The sequence below is a fragment of the Cyprinodon variegatus genome, unplaced genomic scaffold (assembly GCF_000732505.1).
Source record: "Cyprinodon variegatus isolate N-32 unplaced genomic scaffold, C_variegatus-1.0 Scaffold30, whole genome shotgun sequence".
NCBI classification, from domain to species: domain Eukaryota; kingdom Metazoa; phylum Chordata; class Actinopteri; order Cyprinodontiformes; family Cyprinodontidae; genus Cyprinodon; species Cyprinodon variegatus.
The window spans coordinates 607,652-634,079 of NW_015150483.1; the positions used below are offsets into that span (position 1 = coordinate 607,652).

A 26,428-nucleotide genomic window follows, 5' to 3' on the forward strand; every position below is an offset into this window, starting at 1 on the left:
ATAACATCTATACATATAACATATATACAATGATTTTGCAGCATGCTCAAATTAGATTTAATTTTTCATATATTAAGAGAGATTATGTGATAACAATTCTTTCTTTTTTACTCTAGGGTAATTTAAGACCCTAATGTTCAATGTTCTTTCCTTCCAGGACTTTGTATTTTGCAATGTATTTTCTAAAATCACTTTTTTTTTTTTTACACTTTTGTTTCTGAACGTTTTAAATACAGGGATTATTTACTGCATACTCTAGTCAAAACCTGTTTTATTTGTAAATTCACTTGGCAGTAAATAAAAGTTAATCTCACTTCTTGTCTTGATCCCATGTAATCTGTTGTATGTCCAGAGAGGCCACACCTCCTTCACATCCCTTTTCTCAGTCGGAGGCCTACAATCTGCAGCCAGCGCCAGAGTATTCATTCACATCCTCTCCGCCTTACACGGATCCCCTGCCCAGCCAGCTGATCTACCAGAAAGTAACCAGGGACAAACAGACTGACAGGGACTTAGAGAGCACACACTCCTCTGCAGTGGAGAGTGCTGAGGTGCGATACATCAACGATCAGCCGGTCTTGGATAGCCTGAAGACAGAGCAGAGCTCTCACAAAGCACAACTTGTGATGGATAATCACGAATCAAACCCATGCTTGGTTCGGACCCCTGGCTCTTCTCGCCAAGGGGAAAGCTCTCCTTCCACAAGCCCTGGTTCAGTGTCCCAGCGGTTGGAAAACCTGAGGCGACATCAGCCGGATGACAAACTTGAGAAATTAAAAGAGCGCATTCGAAGACAGAGACAACATTTGGAGGAGACGGCACAAGGAGAGGCGCTTAAGGGTCATCTTAAGAAGCCAGTTGTTGCATTTGCTGAGGGTGACAGTGTTGGCTCAAGCAGCATGCCAGCAGCCAAGATACGCAAAGTAACATCAGCACCACCAGCGCCTATTTACAAAGGTACTTTAATAAGTCTTATTTCTATTAGCATGTGTTTTATTGCCTCTGTTAGGATCATGTTTTTATTTATTGTTTCTGGTTTGGAACCTTAGACTTTGCAGTACAAAGTAAAGTGCTACAATATGTGAGTTTCTGTTTTTATTTGCAGGTTTTAACAGCACAGAGACAAAGATCCAGACTCCTGATGGGAAAGTCTGGAAAGAGGAGGAGTTCCAAAGCCTCAGCAAAGAAATCTACGGAGACATATCACAGCAATTTTCCGGTAAGGGAAGGCTACACAAGGCTACTCTGTTTTACTCAACTATATTTTACTTTTCTTGTCAAAAGTCCAGACTCACAAAACCTTCCTTTTGTAGTTTTATTGTATGTAAATAGTTATGTAAAGGTATCCGTGGAGTACGGTATTGGAAAAGTTGACAACTTTGTGTGGTTTGATTAAAATTCTGCTGTTTTAATCTGTAAATGCATAGAATTCTTAAAGTAATGATTGCAGATTATGTTCTTAACGGTGAAACACCACTGGCTGGATTGTTTGAAAATAGTTTTCAAAGGCCTTTGAATGGGTGTGGGTTGGTTAGAGAGTCTCGATCTTAAATGAAAATGACTTTCTTTCACAGGTGAGGGAGGGACATTGCAGTGTTATTATGTGTTCTTTACAGACAAGAAAAGCTCTGGCACTCCAACAGTTTCACTTATAGCTCACTAAAGAAACTTTAAATCATGGGAACAGTGTGATAGAAAATAGTCATGTTTTTTAACCTGTTACATTTAGACAGCCTAAGACCAGTAACCAATCAATGCCTATCTGCAAGTCCTGTGGTAATTTTGTGCCTAAGCAGTGGTTTGTAAAATAAGAACCTCTGTTGTATTTAATCTGTGGGCATTTTCATTTCCTCCCTGTGTGTAGAGGGCATACAATCCAGGCATCAACAACACAGGGAACAGAGAGCAGAAAGATCCAAGGAGAGGCCATCGAAACCAGTCCGGAAGGTCCACAAAGTTCCCCCTGTATCTGAGCAGAATTCCAAACCAGGTAGAGTTGTCTTCATTGTATATCAGTCAACTTAATATTCAATATTGTAGTGCGTTATTGTTCTTATAAAAAATGAAAAACCCTCAAAGGAAGTCCTGTCATATACATTTAAAAACATTGAAAGGCCTGTTTGCATTGAACACAGAAAGGCTTTGCATGCTTTAGAAGTAACATTAGGGAGAGTATGAACAATTAGGAAATGGATGCATTCATGTTATAAAATTCAAAAACCTAAACGAAAAACATTAATGGTTATGACTGAATATACATGTTTAGTGGAGCTTTGAATTGTAAATGTATTCTTGTGTATCCGCTTCCCTAAAGCTATTTGAGTGTATATGTCAGGGTGTGAGTAATGTGTTTTAGTTAACCATCTTAGTTATGTCAGGGTAAAAGCTGTTCCTCTTTTCTATTTAGCGTTTACTCCCTCTTAGTCCCCACTGAAGGGCATAAGTATGAAAAGTTTTTGGACACATTGAATGGATTCAGAGATTATGTTGATGTGTCTGAGGTCTAAGCTGCTGACCTAGATGTGTCTTGCATGCACAGTTTTCCAATCACTGCATCATTATAACAGCGGATGCTGCTCCACTGATCCAGTTATAACATTAATCCCCATAGATTTTTTTCCTCCATGTTGCTCTACAACCAACAAAAAGCACACAGACAAAAACAGGTTTTAGCTACATACTACTATATCCTGGCCATAAGAGGACACTTTGAAAATGAATGAATGATTGGGTGGAGGAAAACATTTTATGTAGCCCCATGTGATTATTTGCCATACTCATCTTGTGCTTTCCATAAAACAACAATATAATCTTCATCATTGCTATATTTATAGTGAGGAAGTGTGATTTAACTTTAACAATGTCTTATTTATTTATTCAGCCTTTTTAAAATTGATGTCTGTTTGTTTTTCTTGTATGTTTTTTGTTTGTCAGATCTTTCCCTTTAACAACTTTTATTAAACTGTCGTTATAGTTTTTATTTCTGGAGAAATGTCCAGCAAGCAAAAATTTTTTTTTTTGTTTGTTTTCTGAGTTTTGGGTTAGTATCGTATATGTAATAATACATCTGACTTATTAAGTAGTTTTGAACACATGTATTTTTCAAATCACTTGTATTCTTGATCACTATTACCAGCGTATAAAGAAATGTATACACTTTAATCATTTAAAATGTTGAAACAGTCAACGCTAAGCCTGGAAGGGGGCCCTCCAATATTCCTTCTTTTTTTCTTTGTCTTTTTTTTTTTATATATGAAGCTTTATTCAACACTTTGGATGATATTCCTAAAAAGGATTACGTCTGTAAGCAGTGTGCTGCTGTGTGACAGCTACCCCTGTGCTTGTGGGTCACCCTGGTGTCCTGAACCGCTCAGACCTAAGTCTGATGGCGATCTCATTTAATTAGTGGTTAATTAAATGCAATGGTGTGAAGAAAGAAAAAAGTATTTCAGCCAAAAACATTTGAACTGATTATCAAGACCTGCCTTGTGAATATAACCTAAGGGTGTGCCCTGCTGCACTGAGGAGGGAGCCCTTTTTAGATGCTAATATCAGAGATCTTGCTCTTTTGGTCATGACCTTAGCTGAGGGTAGGAATGTAAAACAACTGGGTTTTCAAAGCTTTGCCTTTTAGCTCAGCTCCCTTTTTCAACACAACTGACCAGTGCAGCATCTACAGCAGCGACCACATTGATCCATCTTTCGATCTCCCGCTTCAAATACCGCTCATTTGTAAAGAAAACCAAGATATACAGTAACTTCCCCACTTGAGGCAGGAACTCCACTCTGACTTGCTTTAGTTGAAAATAGTTTAAATCCAATATTCTGGCTCCTTTATATAGTGTTTACTGTCAAGTCTGAGATTAAAAAGTTATGGTTCAAAAAGACATTGCTTTCGTTGTACCAGAACATATCAGTTAAAGTGAAAAGCTGCTGGTATAAAGGCTACTAAGGAGGAAGAACTGGGATTTTCTAACGTTGTCAGACCAGGTGGTTTGGGTAAATAACTTACTGCCATGTTTATCAAAACATGCGAAAGAAAAATGTAAAAGATTTCTTCCGGTGTTCCTGTCATGTTTTGTGGTGCCTTGTGTTTCGTCAAACATCTATTCAACTTAGTTCCACTATTTGTTTAGCAGCTATTCAAAACATGTCATGTAAGGTAGCTACAAAACAATAATAACCACGTCCAATTTAAAGCGTAGTTGCATAAAGGTTATTCAATAGAATTATAAATATCTTTACGATTATATAAATATAGGGTACTATTAAATTATCCGGTGAAGAAATTTAACCGATGACAGTAAAACGTGGATGTAGTCCATCAAGTGTGACCAGTCTGTGTTTCGTGTTAGGACGGTGCTATAAATAGGCCTCTGCAGTCTGTGGCCAGGTTCAGCTGGCTCATCTATTTAGCTAAAACAGGTGCTTGGTTATTTGATGTACAACCTGATTACTTGGAACTGCTCTAAATATTTTCTGTATAAGACATTGCACTGCACTGAGATATCTGCCAGAGCAGGAAAAACAACACGGCAATGGGCTGTTGATTGTGTAAATGGTACAAGGTAATCAGATAAACTGAAAATGAGAATTTTTTCAGAAATTCCTTCAGAAGAAACTTCTTTTTTGTTATAGTTATTGTTGGAGTGTACTTGGTATTCATAGAATCTATAGTTCCTAGTTAAGTTTATTAAACTTAAATTTCTCTTCACCTGCTATGTCATTCTGCTTTAATGTAATGCTGTTTTATATAGCACTTTCTAAACTAAGTATGTTGCTTTTCCAGTGATAAGTCCTGCATCATGGCGTGAGGGACAAAAGCTAGTAAAGATGGTACTGGGTCCCCCTCCAAAACTACCCAGAGAAGAACCAACTTCCCATCCAGCTGGAAAACAGACCCAAGCAGGTGGGGCTCAGGAACATGAACTCACCCCTCTATACATGCCAGCACATGGTGTTCTTTCATTAGATACTGTCTGAAGTGGTTACAGGAAAACATCAAAGACTGTATAGATGGTTTCAACAATTCAAATAGGCCTTCAAAACCAGATTTAACAACTGTAGGTTTTACAATAATGATGGCATTAATTTAAGCAACTCTTCTAAATCAGCTTGCTTGCTTGCTTTATTTGTTTTTAAAATCATTTTAGTCCAGACTGCATCTAGATACCAGTAAAAATCTCATTTATTCAGTTTAGTCTTGTCAGAAGTCAAATTGGCTGAACTGATTAAAGAACTGCACAGTGGCAGATACTTGGCAGTCAATAGGCAAAAGTACTTGTGTCATAAATATGTTGTATTTTGGCCCTGTCAGTTTTTTTCCTCTGTTCTCAGAATGAAAGCAGAGCTTTTTCCATGAAAGGGTTTCCTGGTAAACCTTTGCACTGTTAACAATAGAATGTACAAAGAAAATAAGAGCTACTATAAAAGAAGATGCAACCTGGTTTTGGGGGAATACTTCATTCTCTTTTTTGCTTTTGCCTCTCAATCACCATTGCTGACAGAATCGAGCTGTTTCAGCTTTCTGAGAGTGATTTAATCCCACTCAGTTATACTCGCATTCAAAGCCCATGCTTTGATTTTTGCTTGAATATATCTGCTCTAAATGTCACTGACCAGAACAAATAAAGATTGACTGTCTGGTCAAGTTGAATGCACAATATTATATGGATTGATTTTCATTGGTTGCCCAAGTGCATGCATCCTCTACTGTGTGTAATGTCAGTGAAGTTCAGTGAAGCTCTTCAGACATGCTCTAAAAAAATCTATCCGGATTAGATGGTACATAGTAATGTTCACTTTGACCTAGATTAAAGTCACTGTGATTAACCTTTCGACCAAGCCTCATTCATTATGGTGATCCTTTCTGGATCTATACTGCATTCCAGATGTTTTATTTTTGGCTTTTATTCACTTGTTGAGTATTTCAGGACAGGACATTTCAAGATGCGATAATTGTCAAAATTGGATTTTGTGTTTTATTATATTACACTATTTTTACTTCAAATTTAAGTTAATCGGTATGGCAAAAAGATAGGGACCAAATATTACCATGGGTAATAACTGCTAACTATCAAAAAATGAACAACCACAAAACAAAACCAAAATGACCACAAAACAAGACAGAGCTGAACTCTAATGGATAGAAACCTTGATTATAGAAGACCTGAAAGGTTCATCAAATTGTATGTTAAGATTTATAACTTTTAGTTTGTAAACATTCATTTTAATTTTCCCCTCTTTCTAACCAGTATTTGAAATCCAGTTCAGAACTACATGGAGTAAAGCAGCATTCAGTTAGTTTTTTCCTGTGTATGTTTAATAATCTGGACATAATTGCTGTATTCTAAATCTTTTTTTTTTCTTCTTTAATTTTTTACCAGCTTCCAGACACCCTCATCAAGATGGCACAGAGAGGCCTCGCAGTGGTTTCCAGGAGAAACCGTCCAGCCGCCCTACAACCTCATACAATCACTCGTCTTCAGCCAAGGACAGGATGCCACAGGGAGTGAATACAGATGTTTTGGCAGTAGATATACAGGGGATTCTTGATGACCTTCAGCTGGATTGCAAACCAGCTGAAATGGAAGAGCGAGCCCGTAAAAGATCTCGAGGTGGCAGTGGTAGTAGAAGAGGCCGGGGAGGGTCAGGTTCACGGACAAGGGCTCCTGTCTCTGCTTGGGGAACTACAGTTCCAACTTCCAGCTCCAGAGGTTGCCGTAGTGCCAGTCCCACTAAACGGCAACATGATGATGCTAACAAAGCAAGCAAAGGTCAAAAGAAGAGGCACTATGATGCAGACACAGTCCGCCAGTATATTGCACAACAACAAGAGGAGAGAAAAAGGCGACAGGTAGAAGAGAAGAGGGCAGCAAAGGAGGAGGCTGAGAGAAGAAATCAGAGACTTGCAGAGCTATACAAGAAGCAAAGAGAAGTAGCAAAAACTGTGACCCTTTCCACTGAGGCAGCTGTGGCCCCCGTTCAAAAACGCCTGCAGGAGACCTACACCAAACTACTGCTGGAGGATGCCCGGCTCGGCGAGGAACAACCTGCGCACCTTTCTGCACCTATTATTCAGATGGTAATACTCGTACCAATAACAAGACTTGTCTTATGTTTAAAATATGCTTTGTGCTTTTTACAGGTATTTCTGAAAGTCTGACTGTAGTGGTTTTATTAATTGAATTAATGATGAATGCTTTACAGAGACCCCTATACCAGCCTTCAGGAGAGTCTGACAAGGAAAACAAAAGACTAGAGGTGTCACAGAGCCCCTCAAGCAGTGACAAGTCTTTAAATGAGCTGCCACCTCCACCATTATCCAGGTACATGATTTAAAAATATACTTATCTGGAGTTTTGCTCCAATGCCTTTTTTTTTTTTTTTTGGCACTGATACCTGGCTGTGCAGTATCGGCTGATACCATCTGTTTGAAATTGTGTTTGTATGTGTATATGAAGAACTGCATACTACTTGGATGTAAAATAGTGGCTTGTCAAGCTGCTGCCTACCTTTATGAAGCAGGAAAAAGACTAATACAAAGTGAATCTAGTAGAACTTTTTATTGCCTACCTGGAATGGGTGACAATAGTTTTATAAACTTTTGGCTCTCAAAATGGTATCGACGCCCTATTTTGTCGGTACTCGCCGATACCAATACCACCATTTTAGTGCAGGATCGGAGCCCTGCCCGATACTGGTATCGGTGCAACACAACTTTTCTGTGCAGTTACTTTGTGTTGTTAAGTCATCAAATTGTTAGACAAAAGATTAGCAACAATTTACACTCCCCAAAGTCAGAAGTGGCTATTATAGTTTCTTTTGATACTAATTATACAAGACAAACCATTAACTTGAAGCTGTAATGTATACATCCTTTCCTGTTAATGAGAATCTGCGTTATATTCCTAACCTAGAACTTTTTTAGCAAAGAAAAAAATAAAATCCGACACGTATAGTATCCTATACCTAGTGTATAAAACAACACAAATATGTTTTTTTTGTCTTTTTATAGAGAAGCAATTATTATTCTTTTTAAATTTTACCAAAGGACAACATTCATTGGATGATTGTAAAGAAAGATTTCCTGAAGAAAGAAAAGCTGATATATTTTTATTCTCTTCCAGATATTTTAACTTTCCGTTGATATTTTGGTTTTATGTATTTTATGCGTTCGAACTGATGTTCCTAAGTGTGAAATGTTTTACTTTGTGTTTTCATTCGGTAGAAAATGATCAAAAGCTGTTCATATGATGGATTTATTATTTTTTTTTTCTGATTACAAGTAATCTGTTTGTTGTTATTTCTTGCAGGAACGATCTCGAAGATTCCTTTTCACTTCAGCCTGACCATCTGAATCCAGTTTATCAACCCACAAATGTTGCCACCAGCAGTGTACAAGTTTCTTCCAATGAACATCTTCTCTCTCAGATTTTAAGGCTGGATGCAGCAATGGCTGCTAGTAGCAAGTACAGTGAACGGCCAGCTGTTGCACCTCAGTCCCACACCAGGATGTCTCGGATTGAAGCCCTAAAGGCGAAAGCTACATCCTTATCAAACCGCATCGAAACAGAGGCCCGAAGGTTTGCAGGACAAGAGATCAACTATGGCGCCCCAACTTCAATGGATGTTGATACTGTTTTACCTCCCAGAAATTCTAATGTTGATTTTGAGTACTGGACAGAAATCCCTGCTTATGCTACAGAGAATAGCGACAAGTCCTTTAGGGTACACAAAGCTGCCACAAGTGCAGGTTATACAACATACACAGACACAGCTCTTCCAGGAGCAGAGAACCTGCATGACTTGGTGGAAAAGACGTACACCAGTCTAACAAATCCACATACGGTTTCTCCAGGTGTAAATGGGACATCTTTAAACAGTTACTCTCAAGAAAGGAGGAGGAGGAGGATTGTAGTTGACTTAGGCTTGAAAGAGAAAGAAAATCCAGAAGATAGAATAAAAAATAAGAGAGAGGAGAATGCTGTGTTTCCATATCAGTCTGATCTCCATGATTTAAGTTCTGGTTCCATTAGTGAGGGACCTCTACTGAGCGAGGGAAGTTTTTCTGAGGGAGACTCAAGTCCACCCCAGTACTATAGTAACCGTGGGCGTAATGTAGATTACTTGGAGGCAGCGGACAACAGAGCAGGTAAAAGCAGTAATCACAACCGGCTGTTGGAGTTCCAGAGGGATGCGGCAAAGTGTGCAGCCCTCAGCCCACCGTTTTCACAGCTAAATGGTAGCAAAGCACCATGGGAAGAGTTGAACAAAGGAAGCCCTCTGAGTGTAATTAATATTTTCACCAAAAATGTCCAAGGCCATGTTAAAGGTAAGTTTAAAAATCCCTACTTTTTTTTTTTTAGTTTTATCAATGAATAACATAACACTGGTTTATTTTCTATGTTTTCCATTTTACCTTTCAGTGAATGAAAGAGATTCAGAGAAATCTCCACACGGAGACGACCAAGGAGATGCAGAAGTCTATTTGGATGACTTTGTTTCATCACATAGCAGCAAAGCAAGCAGCCAGTTAAAAAGGGGATCCAACTCTACAAGGTAACAAAAACAGTCATCCTTAGCATGACCACTGGGTGGCATTCATGTCACACAGTCTTAAAAACCTAAAACTGCACATATGAATGTTCCCCTATTTTAAAGACTAACTAAAGACTACCATCTTTAATTACTAGGCATACAGTTTCTTTTTTTGTTTGTTTTTTTGGTGTACATGTATGTATCAAAATTCTTTTTATGGTACGCTGTTTTATAATATCGTGAATGACCTACCTGTCCATGTTTTGCATGTCCGGATTTATAATAACCACTTTAAAAAGTAGATCAGGTAATACAAGAGTGATTTATTGCTGACATTAATCTTTTTAATTATCCAGTCACTCCCAGAGTATGTCCCCTGGTTCAACACCTGGATCCTCACCACTTTCCAGGCACTCCACAAGTAAAAGAGGTATGATTAGTTTTTGGCTTCCCTGTTTTGACACTAAATTGGAACTCATTGGGTTGTTATGTAAACAAGTGGGTTTAATAATTCTTTTTCTGCAAACAAGCTAAGCCTTTTCTGTTAGCCTTTGCTCTAGTTTTTAAGTTTGGTCCTTCTAAAGGGCTCCCAATAATGGGGTCTGAAAAGTTACTTTAAAACACAAAGGGTTGTGGAATTGAGGAGAGCCCATAGAAATCCAATCAGGATTTTGATTTAATAGTTTTAGCAGAGCTATAGATTACTAGAAAATGAAACATTGTTGTGTTTAGCCATTTTACACTTTACAAGTGTTTGTTGGTATCGTTTCTATGGTACAAAATTATATTGTCTATGTTTACAGCCACCATTTCAGACCAGAGTGATGCAACTCTTGTAGAAGAACTGAAGGGTTCACCGCTTTCAGAAGCAAATTCCTCTGACCACAGAAGGAAAGCCTCAGACAAAAGTTTGAACCAAGCCCAGGACAAAAGTTTAGATTCTGACACATTAGGAGGACGTTCAGCCCATTCCCCCAGAAGGTAAGCAACTCATGTAGACTATTAAGAAAGCAAGTCGTTCAGAGCATGTATAGAAAGTGGAGCAGGAACAGACATACACAACCAATCCATAATTTCAACAACTTACCCATAGTAGGTTGAGCATGACATGGGAGGGATTTTTTTTATTTTGATTGACAGTTTGCGCAGCTCTGTGACAGACAGTGACTGTAGCTCTGCTTTCTTTACGTTTAAGAACATCACCTGTTGAATATTCAATATATTAATGTTGGTGCAGATGCAGAAAATTGTTTTTATTTGTTGAACACTGGGACAGAAGTGAGAAGTGTGGCACAGTCCCAGTCAAATCAACATAAGTGACTACTACAAAAATGTTGTAGTAAAAATACAGAAATATTTCAAGTTACTCGACTAAACTGCTGCATCATAGAAAAAAAAATCATTATGTTTGAATTTTACAGCAAAATTTTTTTAAATGCACTTTTGCTTTACTCTTAGGAGCAATAAAAAATTCTTTATTAAGTTTTATGATGTCTTTTCCAATCCAAATCTATATATTTGAAGGGGACTCTAAAAATGACCAGATGTGTTTTGACAGTGTAATCTAACAACCAAGGCTGTGTATTGATCTCTTGTGCTAAATAGGATAGAGTCCAATTTAAGGCAACTGCATTAGTATTTAGGTTGTATCTCTGTGTGTATATCCCAGAAAACTATGGTTGAGGGGCTGAATCAAATAACTCAATCCAGATCTGTAGCTATAGATATACATTTTTAAGAAACACTTGGGATGTAATAATGTCCCTTAAATCAAATATACATCAGGAAAGCCTTGTTGGGAAAGAGCTGACTCTATCTGAGCTAAAGTACAACAAATATTTGTCTGTTTTAACCAGTAACTCCTGGTCACCCAGGATCCTGGCTTTGTTGTTTTCGGAAGAAATGTAACCTTCCTATGAAGATCAAGCTAATAAGAACAGTTATGACTTACTCTACTGCTTTCCTAAATTAAACCAGACTTTCCTTTGCACTAAGAGTAGACTGTTTTAATGTCACTCCAGGCAATAAACAATCTCTTCCTGGTAACAAAAAAAAATATATACCGGTGTATATATATGCCACAAAAGTGAAATTAAGCAAGGCATGGCTAAAACACTAAATGCACTTAAACATGGAAGTGTTAGTGTACTGGTGTAGCCCTGTTTGTTTTAGCACCAAGTGCCAAGCAACACAAGCAAGCAGCAGTACGACCTAAGTGTAGAAAACACTGGTTACTTTGTTTTGCAGATCAGGCAGCCTTCCGAAATGTTGGCAGTCTGCCAAGGAGGAGTAGTTGTTGTTTTTTTCCCTCTTAATCTCTCTTCATGAAGTAGAGACATTTGAGCTCACGCTGGTACTTTGAAACCCATGTGTCAGATTCTTCGAATTTTGTGGCATCAGTGTGTCCTGTGCAGGGAAGGCTTTACATTCTGCTAAAACTCTTGACCGTTAGAATGGCCTCTGAATCATAAGTTTTCTAACTCTATTTGCTTGTGTTATATTTTTTCTTTATCACTGCAGAAATTATAAACCACTGTTTATCTTTTCTTTATTGACAGTTTTTTTTTTTTTTACTAAGATGCATTTACTTTTTGAGGTATGCTCTTTCTAAATGAAATGCAAGTCTTTTAATTAGATGAAGAGGCCCTTTAAATGTTTTTAGTACACCCACACAGACAAAAAACCTTCTCTCCTAAAAACTGCTCCTATGGCCAAAACTTACATGTGTCAATTACTATTGTTCCCTTTGCTTTGAAAAGAATAGATAAATCCATTTAGAAATCGCCCTTGGTTGTCTCCTTACATGATTTGGGCACCTGAGAGGGGAAAAAAAAACAACTAAATCAGTAAAGATACAAGAAAAAAAAATGAAGACAAAAGCAATTTGGAAATAGATGGGAAGGGAAAACTATTCCATACACCTTCAGTGTTGTATAGAGTAAGTGATTTTTGGATTAAAATTCGATTCACTACAGAGCTGATGTCTAACTTCGTTATAAAGTTTAATGTAAACAAAGAGATTATGATTGCAAAGACAGGTTGTCAAACCTAAAAAGAATGCAGGAGTGGTTTTACCAAATCTAAACCCATAGTTAAAAGAAATGTATTAAAATAGTGCCATATAGCAACATTTATCTATGTTTTAAATAAGACGTAACTTGTCAAATGTGGACTTTTTTTATGCTGTTTTGAATCAATTCTTAGAGGATTTAAATGGATTATTAAAAATAGGCTTACTTGATCACCATCAGAAACCTGATTAGATATTGATATCGCTTCCATCAGGTTAGTAACAGATCTTTGATTGCTGTTTTTGCAGACGCAAACTGGTTTCATCATCCTGCTCTCCAGACCTCAGTTCTCTAACTGCAGACTCTCCCAGTGAGCATGTAAGAAGGAGCTCTAATAATCTGAAAGCATCCAGCAGAGCAGAACTGAGGTCCACAGGTAAATTAATACCACACTGATGTATTGATTTTTATGTCTGGCCAAATTAAAGTTAAACGTTACAGATATTTTCTCACCTTGTATTGATTTCTTTCTTCCAGGTGAGTTGCAGTATTCACCGGCTGTCTTGAGACAGCGCATGGCGGCAGAAATGCACTACTTGGAGTCCATCGAAGAGTCAATTAAACAGCTGGGAGATGCAGAGAGGCTTATGGGTGTGTCTATGGCCCAACAGGAGAGTGCATCACTGGCTCAAATGCTTAAGGTAATGAAAAATATTTTGAATTTAGAGAAGTAACAATGATGGGATTGTCTGTGCCATTTATATTTGGATACAAGTAGTGTTCCACACATACCAGTGTGGTATTTTAAGCATTTTACCAACATCTGGGCTTTAGTTATGTTCGAATATTACCAGGTTGTTGTATTTATAAATCAGCTTGGGACAGTTGGGCATGATGGACACAACTAAAAAACATAAGTACCTAAATTTTATATCTACTGAAAATGTTGTTTAAATGGTCAAACACTACTTAGATTTTAGTAAGTTTGACCACAAAACTACTATTTATTTACTTTTTCTCATAACTGTTTTAAAAATTTTTGTTTTTAGTTTGCATGTAATGCTCAGTCATATTTTATTTTACAGAGATGGCAGCAATTGATAATCTGATCTAGTGCTGTTTGATACTAGGTAATGTGGTTTTGTAACTTGTGATGACTATCTTGGTTGTCGTTAAACCACATTTTGTTGTATGCAGAGCAGTCTTGCATGTAAATTAACATGAAACAGTGAAACAAAATTATGTCAAAGCTTTGACATTGCTGTGGTGATTTAAAAGGTTTTGCTGTACTTGTCCCTGCTGTGCTTTTTTCTAAAATAATTCAAGTATAGCAGAAGCTGCAAAAGTAGAAATAATACTTGAGAATAATATATTTTAATATTTAATTTGTTCTCCTTAATTGTTCCTTTGTTTTTGCAGTAATTGTTCATGTTTTAAAATTACCCTAATGACTTCTCCTAACTTAAGGCTAAGCAGCATCGCCATGAGCAGGAACTCTATGAGCTAAAAATCAAGACGGAAAGAGAAGCCCTTGAGGCAAAACTCCAGCTTGAGGAGAACAGACAAAGGGTTGCCAGGGTATGCCTCCCCCTCTTTTTTCCTTTTCTAGTGTCTGATGGAAAAATCACTGTTTGCTCTTCATATTTTCAGTTTCAAGATGCAGATTTTTACATTGAAATGTGTGCAATGTTTATGTATCATTTGCCTCTAGGCTCATTTAGAGCTGCAAGAAAACTTGGCAGCTTCACAAAAACAGACTTTGGAAGGTCTCCAAGAGTCAGCTTCTAAGATGGTTAGCCAACAGGCTGAAGCAGCGCGGTACACAGCAGACGCTGCCCGACACATTAAGGAGGTTAGCAGTAACTTCCTCCTTATTTATCTGAAAACAAAACATTATTTTCGAGTTTTACATGTCAAGCTGATTGCTTATAGAAGAGACCAAAGATCCATATATATATAGCAGCATTAAATATTTGTATCATGTTTCTGACTTGTCAGATGGCAGAACTTGCACAGTCCCAGATTACAGGACATTTGATTATTCCAGCCATTGCCACTGAGTCGGCTGTATTGGACCATCAAGAAGAACAAAATAGTTCCCACACCAAGTCACATGAAAGTAGGGGTGACTCTTACAGGTAAAGTATGGCCATTTCTTAAACTTTCTGTCTTCTATTACATTCAAATATATGCCTTTATATATTTCCAGATTGTATAGGCAAGTTTTAATTCAGTTGAGTGGATTTACATACATTTTAATCCGAGACACTTTTTTTTTAAGGAAGCGCCAATTCTATTGAATAATATAGAATTATTCCAAGTCTAATGAATGCAGTCCAAATCGATGAGCCAGCAGTGGATGATTGTTTCCATTAAGACATTGAAATTCAAAGCCTTCACACTGAGCGTGTTTGTAGTGACAGTGGGTAGTTGCTTGCATTGTGTTGTTAAATGTAAGTTGAACTGTTCGTCAGTTTGAGTAAACTGTTATTAGAAGCTGGTCAGGCTGGACAGGGTTGAGAAAATGATGGTAGTTGTTCACACAATGCTATATATCAGCACAAAGTTTAGAGCAGGGTTCTCACTTTTTTACCTTTAGGATGATGCATTTACATATTGAAAGAGATCGACCAATTTAGGAAAGTCCAGATCTGTCCTGCAAATCTTGAGTGACATCTTGTAATTGCCGAGGAGCCACCCTGTCTGACACAGAGTTGTGTATTAAACTACGACTCTTCTTTCTGATCTGGTCAAGACTAAATTGCATGATTCCAAAAACCATCAAAGAAGCACCTTAGATATTACATAGTTATATCTTTGGTGCACTAAATATTTTGTTGTTTAATATATCTTGGTTTGTGGTTGATCTCTTACAGTTATAAAAGTGAAGTTTCAAAACGAAGGGTCAGGTCTGGTGAGCCCTCATCTTCTCAAAACAGCCTCAGTCAGCCTGACTCGCTATCTTTTAGAAGATCAAATGTCAGGTAGCCAATAGCTTCTTTATACACATTTGCCTCGCATCGCAACAAAAGGCACTGATAATTCATACGTAATTCTCAATCCTCAGTGCATCTCCATGTGGAAGTAACCAAACCAGCCCATCACGTGCTTCATCTGACCACAGAGAAAAAGTGAAAAGAGAGCCTGTGGAGAGAAAACGGAGGAACGAGAGAGCTGAGGAGAGGGTAAAAGAGGAAGCAGCCTGCAGCTCTATTGAGGAGGATATTCCAGCAGCAGCAAATGACTCAGTCTACAGCGAAAGGATTCTCTCTCTAGAGGATGAGAAAGGTACTTAATAGCTTTCAAATTCTGGTAGGTTCTATATGTCAGATACCCCACTGCACCCACTTAGTAGTCAGAAACTAATGGATCCCTACCACTATTATATTACCAGTGGAAGCACATTGTTCCTCATAATTGTACTTGGCATGTGCATTACCAATGTTGTCTCTGTTCCATCAGGAGAAACTACATCTGTGGCCACTGAGTATTCTCTGAAGTTCGATCAGTCCATGACGGAAGATGACATAGAGGAATGCTCTTTCCGTTCTTTGCTGCCATCTGAAGCTCATCGTAGAGGAACCATGCAGAAAAAGTTGCACCATCAGAGGGAAGCAGAAGATTTTGGAGCCAGTCTCGATGAAACATTGGTCCCAGATATGGGATCATGTGGTTCCTTTAAGGTGAGGAGACAGTCCAGACTTCCTAAACCTTTGTGCTTCTGTGGTTATGGAAAATGGTAGTAAATATTTACTGTTTTTTATTTTTTTATTTTAATCACTTTCTTTTATTTATTTATTTATTTTTTTGTCTTTGTTACCTTATCCCATTTTCTTTTTACCCTCGGCTCCTCTGAAGTCTAAGGATGCACACATAGCGTTCTCTAGTGGGCAGGACAGTTTTTCTAAGTTCACAATGGAAATGGTACGACAATACATGAAGGATGAGGAGGTAAGACTACAACATCAGAGTTCTCTGTTGCATCTACGCCAGAAAGCTCTCAAAGAAAAGACAAGGACAGAGCTAGCCTGGCTTGAGCACCAGAAGAAGAAGCTGAGAGACAAGGGTGAGGATGATAAAATGCCACCAATCAGGAAGAAGCAGAGGGGACTTCTGCTTAAGCTCCAGCAGGAGCAGGTATGTTGGGACAAATTGCTGTTTTGACTAATTGCAAGGTTGTATAATTTTCATCAAGATCCAGTGTTTTGTCTCATTATGCAATGTTCTGTTTTATCAGGCAGAGATCAAGAGACTCCAGGAAGCCAACAAAGCAGCTAGAAAAGAAAGGCAGTTGTTACTGAAACAGCAGGAAGAGATTGAACGGATGAGAAACTCAACACTCAGACTGAAAGAGCGTCTCAAATGTGCAGAGGGAGAGGCTCCCCCTGTAAGTGCTTACTTACCCTCCGCAGAAGGAAGGAAGAACAGATTATTTTTCTATAGAAGCAGAGCCTAAAGCAATAAAGGAATTCCCTGTGTGTGTCTCTTGTAACATTTCTAGGAAATTCCAATGTCAGAACCTTCAGGCACTGAACTGTCCTCCCCGAGGCTTCCCGATGAAATGCGCAGTCCCTCACCTTCGCTATCCATCTCTGGAAGTGAGACCAGCAGCATCATGCAGAAGCTTAAGAAAATGCAGTCTCACATGGATGAAAAGTAAAGATACTGATTTAATTCCTATTCATGTATTGACCTTTCTGCAAACTATTATAATTAATTTGCATATTATACAGGTTCCCCGCCTATTTTTTTTTCTATCCATATTTTTTATTTATTCACAAGCTTAAAATTTTTTGTTTGGCCAGCATGCTGTGCTATTTTTGCACTTCACAGCTGATGTGTAGAGGAATATGTTGAACCCATTATTACCCTCCATTTAGTGATATAATTTTATGAACATTATACACCTTAGGACTCTTTTATCCTGAGAGGTTTCCAGTTGTTCGTTCTTGTGGGGTTTTTTTTTCTTGCCCCTACAGTAGTTGTGGTTATCTTTGCAAAAGACTGATTGTTCTGATCTTATTAACTATCAATGACCAATCCCTGATATTTCCACAATGAATTGCTCAAATGTATTATTAGATTGGGAATGATTAGGTGGTAAGCGGAGATGAATGCATTTAATTATATAATGAGCTGTGGAAAAGGTGACAATTACCAATTCAAACCATACTTTTAGTTTTTCGGGTTTCATCATTAAGAGGTTATTGTGTTGTTATCACAAAAGCTTACAACCTTTATCACGATAATATTTCTCCCAATAATATTCAAGTATATATTTATTGCCCCTCCCTAGTTTGAAGCAACATGCAGCTTTAAAAAAGCCCAAAAAATTTTTCACAAGCCCTGCTGTGCAATAGAACCACATTTTCTCATATTGCTCTCTCCCTCTCTCTCTACGTGTTCTTTCCCTCTTTTGTCTCATTGTCTTTTTCCAACCTGTGTGCGTGTCTGTTGTTTGTCTGCACCCTGATGTGGCTCTTTTAAATGTCTGTTCCGTGCCTGTGTGTTGTAGACACTGTTCCCCTGTCCACTGCTTCTTCTCTGTGTTCACGGCCCACCACTGGGCCTCTCTCAGTGTCTGTCTTCCCAACCTCCACCCTAAATTCCAGCTCTTTATCTACAACCAGTTGGTCAGGTACTGTATAGTGCTCTCTTTCTCTACCTAGCCCTGCTTGGCCTCACTTCCTCTCCCACCCCCACCCCATGGAACATGCTTGTGTTCATCCACTGACACTGGGACTCTGTGGAGCGTGGGCTGGTGGGTTATGCTTGATTGGATGTGTGTGTTTTGGGGTTTTTGTCCCCCCTGTCTTTTGTGGGGTATTAAATGGTCTCCGGGAGAAATATTGAAATGAATGCTGCAAAGATGCCCAGAGAAAACTACTAACATAGAATAAGATAACTCTCTGCTTTTGAATATTGGTGCTGTGAAAGGATTCCTCTTACTAAAGTGTTATTAGGTATTTTTGATGAGTATGAAACAATATTTTTCTAATTTCTTTTCCCTTTGATTTCTTCCAGTCTTGATATGAATTATTAGAAACAAAATTTGCTGAGTTTCTATTTAATTACTACATCCCTGTAGGGTGTTCAAATTCAGCCCAGTTATCGATGACAGACAGATTTTGAAATAAGAAGACACTATCTCAGAAGTTAAGCATTCTGTAACAAATAGATCTAAGGTCCTGTGCTCCATCCCTGTAATGAGCTAAGTGAATCTAATCTTGCTCCTTTGCTATCCAACTGTTGCATATTATGGGATAATAGGTACAGATGGTTCTTGGCTGTAATTGAGCTTAGTTTCTGGGTTGTCATCAGTATATATTAGGTCAAGAGAAAAGCTTCCTAATTTGATCGCGGCTAAATAACACTGCATTGTAACAGCACCCACAACTGAGAGGCATGACACGACAAACACATCTATACCTGACTCCTCTCTGTCTCTTTTTTTATTTTTTTTTATTTATTTTTTTTTTTTAAATACGTTTAGCATAGAGAGCTTAAAGAGAATAAAATGGTTTAGAGAAAAAGAATTAACTGATATCTATTTTAGATTCTATTTTAAAACAAACATTTACTTTATATTTTTTATATAAAAGACCACCGTCAGTGAGTAATATATCAGTAATGACATGTACTGGCTTTCCTAATGGAATATTGTCTGTGCATATGTTTGTGTGTGATTGAGCCCCATGACCAACCCTAAGCTAGCAGTGTGATGTATGAATTTAAGCTCTTTACTTTTTACTCCTATTTCAAACTGAGTAACATTTCATCACCTTTTTATTTAAAGGGTACATGTGCATTCCTTTCTGGAGTAATATTTCAAGCATGCATTGAATGCGTGTGTTATTTTTTTTCTCTGTTTTGCAAAGGTTTGAGGTGAGTTTGCAGTAATAACTGGGACGTTTTTGGTCTTTTCTTAAAGGTCCTGTTTTAATGTTGTTTATGCTTTATCTTTGTTCTGTTTCTTCTCATTGTTTTTTAAATAAAATTTTTACCATGTTTAAATCCTTTCCTTTTTAAATCCACTCCCATCTTTATTCCCCGTTTTCTTTTTATATCACAATCCTCTTTCTATTCTGTTCATTCACTTCCCTCTCATCCTATTGTTCTTTTGCCAACTATCCATTTCTCTAGGTTCCTGACGAGGCGAGAACAGCAACTGATGCAAAGGCGCCACCATGCCGAGGAGCTGCTCCAGTGGAAACAGCAACTGGATCAGGAGGAGGCTGAAGTCCGAAGGATGGAGAGAGAGGCCTTGGCTGCCTGGGACCTGAGAAGACCTCTGGACAAGGACCGTAAAACGTCTGAGAGCGATGGAAATGATATCTCTGAAACTGGATCGCAGGCTTCTCACCGACAAAGCTTAGAACTTAGATATGACAGTGAAAAGGGTGAGGTTGTGGTTTCAAATTAGCTTCATAATTCCTTGTTCTTGTTGGAGGGTTTCACTCTTGTATTTTTAGAGTCAACCTGTTATGTTCATGTAATATTACTAAACTAAAATGCATTCTGCTAAATGTATCAATTTGTGCATCCTTTTTGGGATATCACCTGTTTAACTCTTCCTTGTATGTGGCAAAACAATTATGATGGAACCAGTTGATCAAATTTAGGGCATGCTTATCTTTGTTTATGAAACAATGTATTCTGCAGCTTGTATCAGTTTAGTGTGTCAATTTAGGACACATTTAATCAGTGTTAATTTCATATATATATATTTTTTATCACTGAAATTTTAATTTTTACTTTATCTTTCAGAGCTTGTGAGTGAAGACAACTGCTCCTCAATTGTAACGGAGTCCAGTATACACACAGAGGGACCGGTTTCTCTGCACCAAGAGAGTCCAACCTCAGTGCAACTGGCTTCAGTGGGTGAAACACCACAAGCCCCGGTTTATAGCAGCCCCGCTACTTACACTCAAGACTTTTCTGCTGAGTCTCAATTACCGGCTCTAAAGGTAATAAAGGTTTTTTTTGCTAGTTTAAAAGGGTTCAAAACATATCCAAAAAATGTTTTATTGATTGCACAAACACATTATTAATGCTCATTTTGCACTGATCAGTTTATCTGTGATGCGTGATTCTCTTTCCATTTCTTCTTTTACTTCCTGTTCTACAAAGTCCTCTTCAATCAAAGACAGCCAAAGCCCTGCTGCCTCTCCATCAGATTGTGGCAGTAAGAGCAAGATGCAACTTCGCTCCACCTCCCAGGTTCCTGATCACCTGACAGCTGTGCTGTCTGGTGAGTTAATCTTTAGAAACGCACATTTTAGCAGTTCAGAACCATTCAGACTTTTTGTTTGACAAATATTGAAGAGATAAAGCCCAGCATGGACATAATGCAGCTGTATTGCGGGCTCTATTTGTTCAGTAAGCTGTGGTGTTGCCCGAATTAAATTTTAGAAATTAAGTGATGCCTAAACTGCTTAGCTCTCATATAGAGAGGACAAACGCAGAATTCTGGTTAATGTAAAAGTAAAGTTTTGCTGTTTGTTAGTAAAATGTTTAATTTACTGACAGGCTACAAGCATAGACTCTTAAGCTACTTGCTTAATGCTCTTTGTTCATTGTGTTTATGAAAATGAGCTTTACTCTCTACCAGAGAGAAAATGTACAGTAATTTGTTCTAGTTTCTGTGGGAGAAATGTGGATTATCCCCTACAAAACATGGGACTAAGCTGTGTTCACATTCTAGCTGTGATTCTTTTTTCCCCCAAAATTTTCCTGCAGAAAACATTTCAGACCAGAGTGACATTGAGAGTCGTATCAAGGCACTAAGGGAAGAGCTGAGAAAACGTAAGATCATGGCCTACCAGCTGAAAAAAGAGCAGAAAAAGCGACACAAGGAGCGGCTGAAGGCTCAGGAGGCACAACTATTGAAGAAACTTGAGGTAAATATGATTGTATTTCATTTGTGCATTTGGCCATGCAAAATTGTTGATGATGTCATGATGTGTCCATTTATCTCTGCACTTTCTTTTGCAAGATTCCTTATAGCTGAACCTACCCTGTTTGCGCTTTGTTTTTATTTCTAGAACTACAACGATTTCATTGAGAAAACCAAAGCAGAGCTTAATAAGGAGCCAGACTCAACACCTGATACTACGTCAAATATAAATGATTCCAGCTACGTTTTGGAGCAGTCATCTATCAAACCTTCTCTGCACAGGTATGCAGAGGAGATTCAGACAATGCTAAACCCTCCAATACATAGGACCTTGCAAAATATTTTTTAAGAATACATTTTATTTAAAAGCCTGATAGTAAAAGCAGGCTGTGATTATTACCTTTTTTTTTTTTTATAAATCTTTTTCTAATTCACAGTTTTATACCACTTTGTCTGTCTAACTTGTAAAATCACACTAGAATGAAATATGAATACTTTTGAAGAGGACTCTGTGTACAACGTTTTTTAGCATTGTAATCATTTTAAGACAATCTCCTTTTCAGATCTGACATCAAAAGCTCTGACTCTGCAGGCACAGTTATTGATGCTTCACAAAATCATAGTGAGTGGTTTATATAATATTTGTGTGAACACATTTATCACATGCAAAATATATCTCAGATGTATTATTAATACAATACATTTTATTAATTCTCTTCTCCTTTATGTTTTTGGCAGATACCTTTCCACAGTCTTATCATAGCCAATCAGCTTCCAAAGCATTGCCTGAAGATTTACCCAACAAGGTCCCCAAAACTCCCACTGTGACTGAATACAGCAGACCGTCTGGCGGTCATTCATCAGGGTCTCTTTTAAGATCTCTATCCAAGCCAGAGTCTGAGGATGAGAAGGTTTTGTCTGACAACAAATCTGATATTGAAGAACAGTTAGATGTGGAAGTACACTCCAGGTCTGAGGATGAACAGTCTAACCTTCTCAAACCTGACTCCCAGGAGAAAATAACTGCATCTAAACAAGACCCCCCTATCATAGGCGGGGAACGTGAAAGGTCTGATGGCTTGGATCAGGAAGAACAGAGGACTGACAGAGAAATATCTGAAGCGGAGGATGCTGTGAAGTCAAATACCTTTATACCTGGTGCTCAGTATTCTGCTGCCGGTAATCTGGAAGCTTCATCACACGTAAGCTGCAGCTCTTCAGCCAAAGACCCCCCTCTCACACCTGACTCAGCAGGCTCTTTAAAAAAACAGCCACTCTGTAAAGATGTTGACGTGTCTCTTGGCACCGATGGTTACCAGGAGGACTTTGAATCTGCTCATTTTTCACCTTCAGAGGATCATATTTCTAAGCACGAGTCTCAAGTCTCTTTGTCCCAAATGGAAGTTAAGCATTCAAGTAAAGAGTCATCCAGGGCAACCCCCACTTTTGACACCCAAGATGAAGTAGAAGAAGAAATACCCGAAGAGATAAGTCGGCCTGCTAGTGCTGGTGAGCAAGACCTTCATTCAGAAAAACTTGTGGATTTCCAGCATAATGGAGAAGATTTAAAATGTGAGAATAAGACCGAGTTTTCCAGCCAAGGGGTCGCTTCTCCTTTGGTTCTAGATGAAATGCCAGGTTTTCAGCTTGGAGACCGGGTCCTAGTTGGAGGCGTTCAACCAGGCACCCTGAGATTTAAAGGTCCAACCAGCTTCGCCAATGGCTTCTGGGCAGGTGTGGAGTTGGACAAATCTGAAGGAAGTAACAACGGTACTTATGATGGGGTTGTTTACTTTGAATGTGAGGAGTCCCATGGTATCTTTGCTCCTCCAGACAAAGTCTCACACCTCCCAGACAAGTTTGAGCTCTATGCAGATACTACAGAAGATGAGGACTCTTTCTTTGATGACTTATCTGATAAAGGTGGGGAACAGCAGAAAAAGGTTAAAGGCAGTCCTCAAAAACCAAAAGATCCAGAAATCAAAAACGATCAAACATTTAACAAGGACAACAAGTCTAGAGATGTAAAAGATTTGGATGAGAAGGACCAGATCCCGCTTGATTCCAAACTGATCCTCAATTCACAGCATCAGAAAAAACCTGAGCATCAGATTTGTCATGTGAACCTTAAGGATGTGATTTTAGACTTAAATGAAGCATCACATGCATCCCTTATTCCAGATCAAGAAAGAACTGAGGAGAATGAGAAGAAAGCAGCCATTGCTGAGAGAAATAATACTGACATTAAGCAGGATTTGATTCCCACAGATCGGCCAGCAGACATCAAGAATGATAAGAGAGAAGAGAAGGACGGGGATCGGCTGGACACATTTACTGATAAGCTTCTCAACAACTTGATCAAAGATTGTTTTAAGCAGTGCTCTGAAATAAAAAGGGCCAAAGAAGAAAAGATAAAAAAGGCCAACCAGTTAAATGGATGTTTGTTTGTTGGAAATGATGAAGAAAAGTGGATCTCTTCAGTGGGGCAAAAAGATAATCTACCGTTCTTTCTACCTGCTGAAAAGGGGGAGTTGTCTTCTCCTGAACTCTGCAACAGATCAGTGAGTGTTTCTGATTTTTCTTAAAGTATTTCAAACACCTCAAACTTTGTTGATGTAGATTATATGAAATGTTACTTGGCTTCTCAACCGCTGGGATATGATCTAGCTCTGGCTAATAGAAGTTGTTTACTTGACATGCGAGGCTTTTAATGTGTACAGTCAAAGTCCACCCATGTGTTGACAGACTATTGATGCGTTGGTAAATACTGAAAGTTTTTATCTTTGGTTGCAGAATGTACAATCATTTTTTTTAAGTTTAAATGTGTAAAATGCATGGATATGATTGGATCTCTTCTGATATATTACATTTTGTCATAAATTACCTTATGACCCTCAATTTGAGACTAAAACAGTGCATATTTCTTAAACCAGGAGAGTCCAGTCTTTGGACCTAGTGGCCAAGAGGAGCTCGCTAAGCGTTTAGCTGAACTGGAGCTGAGCCGAGAATTGCTGGATGATATTGGGGATGATCAGGACTGGTTCGATGAGGACTTTGGTCTCAGCTCCCGCAGACAGCAGCAGAGACTCAAACAGAAAGAAGAGCTCGGAGGTGAACTTGGCAGGTCATTGGGCCCACACATGGGGGCCATGGTTTCATCATTAGGTGGGGACTCGCAGGTAAAAACTCCACCAAGACCAGAGCTACCCCTCCCCTTGCCTCCCAAACTACCTGAACAGCCCGCCATGATTGTGCCCCACTCGGCCACAGAGGTGGAGAAAATGGTCCATTCTGCCACACAGGAGATCTGGGAGGCTTTTGGCCTGGGGAAGGAGGGGGCGCTCATACTTGAACAACTTTCAAAGCCTACACCATCCCTGGAGTATTTAGGGAAAGAGTCCAGCAGCCAGGACCAAGATGCCCTCTCCATCATCAGTTACAAAAAGGTAAAACTAAGAAATTGCACACAAAAAAAAAAGAAAAACTGAACTGACAGAAATCACCACACAGATTTTCTTCTAAAAATAAGTAGTGAATCGAAAATGCTTAGGAGTTATAAGTCGAGGATATTTTTTGTAGGATTTAATTAGAAACATTGAGAACACCCGCCTATTGATATACAGTGAAAAAGTTCACTTTTATTGGGATTAATCACCAATACAAGGGATTTGGTTTCAATATGAAATCAATAATTTATGAAAAGGGGAAAATGTAGGGTCAGACACAGAGTCCCAGCCTGTTAATTAGCTAATTTTAAAGAAATCTCCAAATTATTCCTAAACCTGGAAGATTTAGGCTGAAAGTAACTTATTTACGGTAATATACTACTTTTTTTTTCTTTTACTGTAAATGATCATTTTTTAAAGCTGCTCAGCAAAGTCCTGACTTGGATCTGATGGTGAGATTGTAGGGGAAGCTAAGGAGTAGGTAGGTAGATGGAAAGAGGGCCTTCCAAAAACTCCAGCAGAAAAAACACAAAAAAAGCTGGTCAGCAACTATTAGAAGCTCTTAGATTTTTTAATACTAGTGATGAGTTTTCCACAGATTATTCAGAGGTGTGCAAAGTATGTAATAGCTTATAGTTTTTAATCAAACGTAAATAACAGATTTTTTATTAATGTTTCTTTTGCATATTTTAAACTTATGTTGACTAGTATTATTTTTACATCTTAATGCACTAGGGGCCAATAAATGTTGTTAATAAATTGAATAATTGTTACTTGTTCAGCATAAGGCTGTAAAGTTTGAAGAGGCTGCAGTCGTTTTTACTCAATAGTAACAGACATGTTATCCTAGCCTGACTTTTTCAATATCTGCCCTAATATGCCTCTTCAGTACTTGACAGAACTATTATAATGTTAACAATTAGCTTTGTCATTGGGCTATGAACTTATCATGCAGCTGAGTAGGTTTTCTTATCATTTAAATTCAGCCATCAGAGTGGTGATAATAGAGCAGTAGGGTCTCTTTTCATTATACGAATTACTGGAATCACCTGTGATAAAAACATTGGGTAGAAAAACAAAAAACTTAGTAGAGGGTCTTTATAGAACAAATCTGCTTGGAAATGGAGGCACAACTTTTAAAAATCTATGATGCAAACATTATTTGGATCATATAAAGTCATATACCAAACACCATCAACAGGAGTCGGTTTAGTTTAATTAAGAACTTTGTTGCAGGTCATTTAAATTGCCTTGGTTACATGCATGTCATTGTCCTAATGTAAAAAAAAAAATCTCTTAATCTATTTTGAGGTTCCTTACTTGCATGTCACAGCTTGTGTTTTTTGGTTATATCTTTTCCTTAGGCCGTGTTTGACCTTACATGGGAGTTACTTAAGGAAATATTTGCTGAAGATCCGAATACTGATCAACCTCAGTGGGTCAAACCACGTCAAGTAAAGTCCTCCTTCATTCACAGAGTCAAGACCGCTGGAGACATCAACAAAATTCAGGTTGAGTTCTGCAGCTTTTTTTTT

General features: G+C 38.3%; 1 protein-coding gene across 3 annotated transcripts in view; it reads left to right on the forward strand.

Annotated features, from left to right (window-relative positions):
- The window catches only part of cep350 (centrosomal protein 350kDa), a 34,990-nt gene that overhangs the window by 4,532 nt on the left and 4,030 nt on the right, over window positions 1-26,428 (forward strand). Inside the window, exons 6-36 of one of the 3 annotated variants that reach the window (XM_015399577.1) lie at window positions 353-957; window positions 1,106-1,219; window positions 1,865-1,990; window positions 4,790-4,909; window positions 6,387-7,084; window positions 7,210-7,328; window positions 8,316-9,334; window positions 9,429-9,561; window positions 9,897-9,970; window positions 10,344-10,521; window positions 12,860-12,987; window positions 13,089-13,252; window positions 14,019-14,129; window positions 14,263-14,403; window positions 14,550-14,689; window positions 15,428-15,535; window positions 15,619-15,839; window positions 16,014-16,234; window positions 16,410-16,688; window positions 16,789-16,938; window positions 17,053-17,207; window positions 18,067-18,189; window positions 19,695-19,951; window positions 20,319-20,518; window positions 20,682-20,802; window positions 21,291-21,451; window positions 21,596-21,729; window positions 22,011-22,069; window positions 22,186-24,008; window positions 24,381-24,893; window positions 26,258-26,404. In XM_015399577.1, coding sequence (XP_015255063.1) covers window positions 353-957; window positions 1,106-1,219; window positions 1,865-1,990; window positions 4,790-4,909; window positions 6,387-7,084; window positions 7,210-7,328; window positions 8,316-9,334; window positions 9,429-9,561; window positions 9,897-9,970; window positions 10,344-10,521; window positions 12,860-12,987; window positions 13,089-13,252; window positions 14,019-14,129; window positions 14,263-14,403; window positions 14,550-14,689; window positions 15,428-15,535; window positions 15,619-15,839; window positions 16,014-16,234; window positions 16,410-16,688; window positions 16,789-16,938; window positions 17,053-17,207; window positions 18,067-18,189; window positions 19,695-19,951; window positions 20,319-20,518; window positions 20,682-20,802; window positions 21,291-21,451; window positions 21,596-21,729; window positions 22,011-22,069; window positions 22,186-24,008; window positions 24,381-24,893; window positions 26,258-26,404 — 8,542 coding nt within the window. The remainder of the gene's footprint in view (window positions 1-352; window positions 958-1,105; window positions 1,220-1,864; window positions 1,991-4,789; window positions 4,910-6,386; window positions 7,085-7,209; window positions 7,329-8,315; window positions 9,335-9,428; window positions 9,562-9,896; window positions 9,971-10,343; window positions 10,522-12,859; window positions 12,988-13,088; window positions 13,253-14,018; window positions 14,130-14,262; window positions 14,404-14,549; window positions 14,690-15,427; window positions 15,536-15,618; window positions 15,840-16,013; window positions 16,235-16,409; window positions 16,689-16,788; window positions 16,939-17,052; window positions 17,208-18,066; window positions 18,190-19,694; window positions 19,952-20,318; window positions 20,519-20,681; window positions 20,803-21,290; window positions 21,452-21,595; window positions 21,730-22,010; window positions 22,070-22,185; window positions 24,009-24,380; window positions 24,894-26,257; window positions 26,405-26,428) is intronic. The other 2 variants (XM_015399585.1, XM_015399594.1) reach the window with 2 other exon arrangements.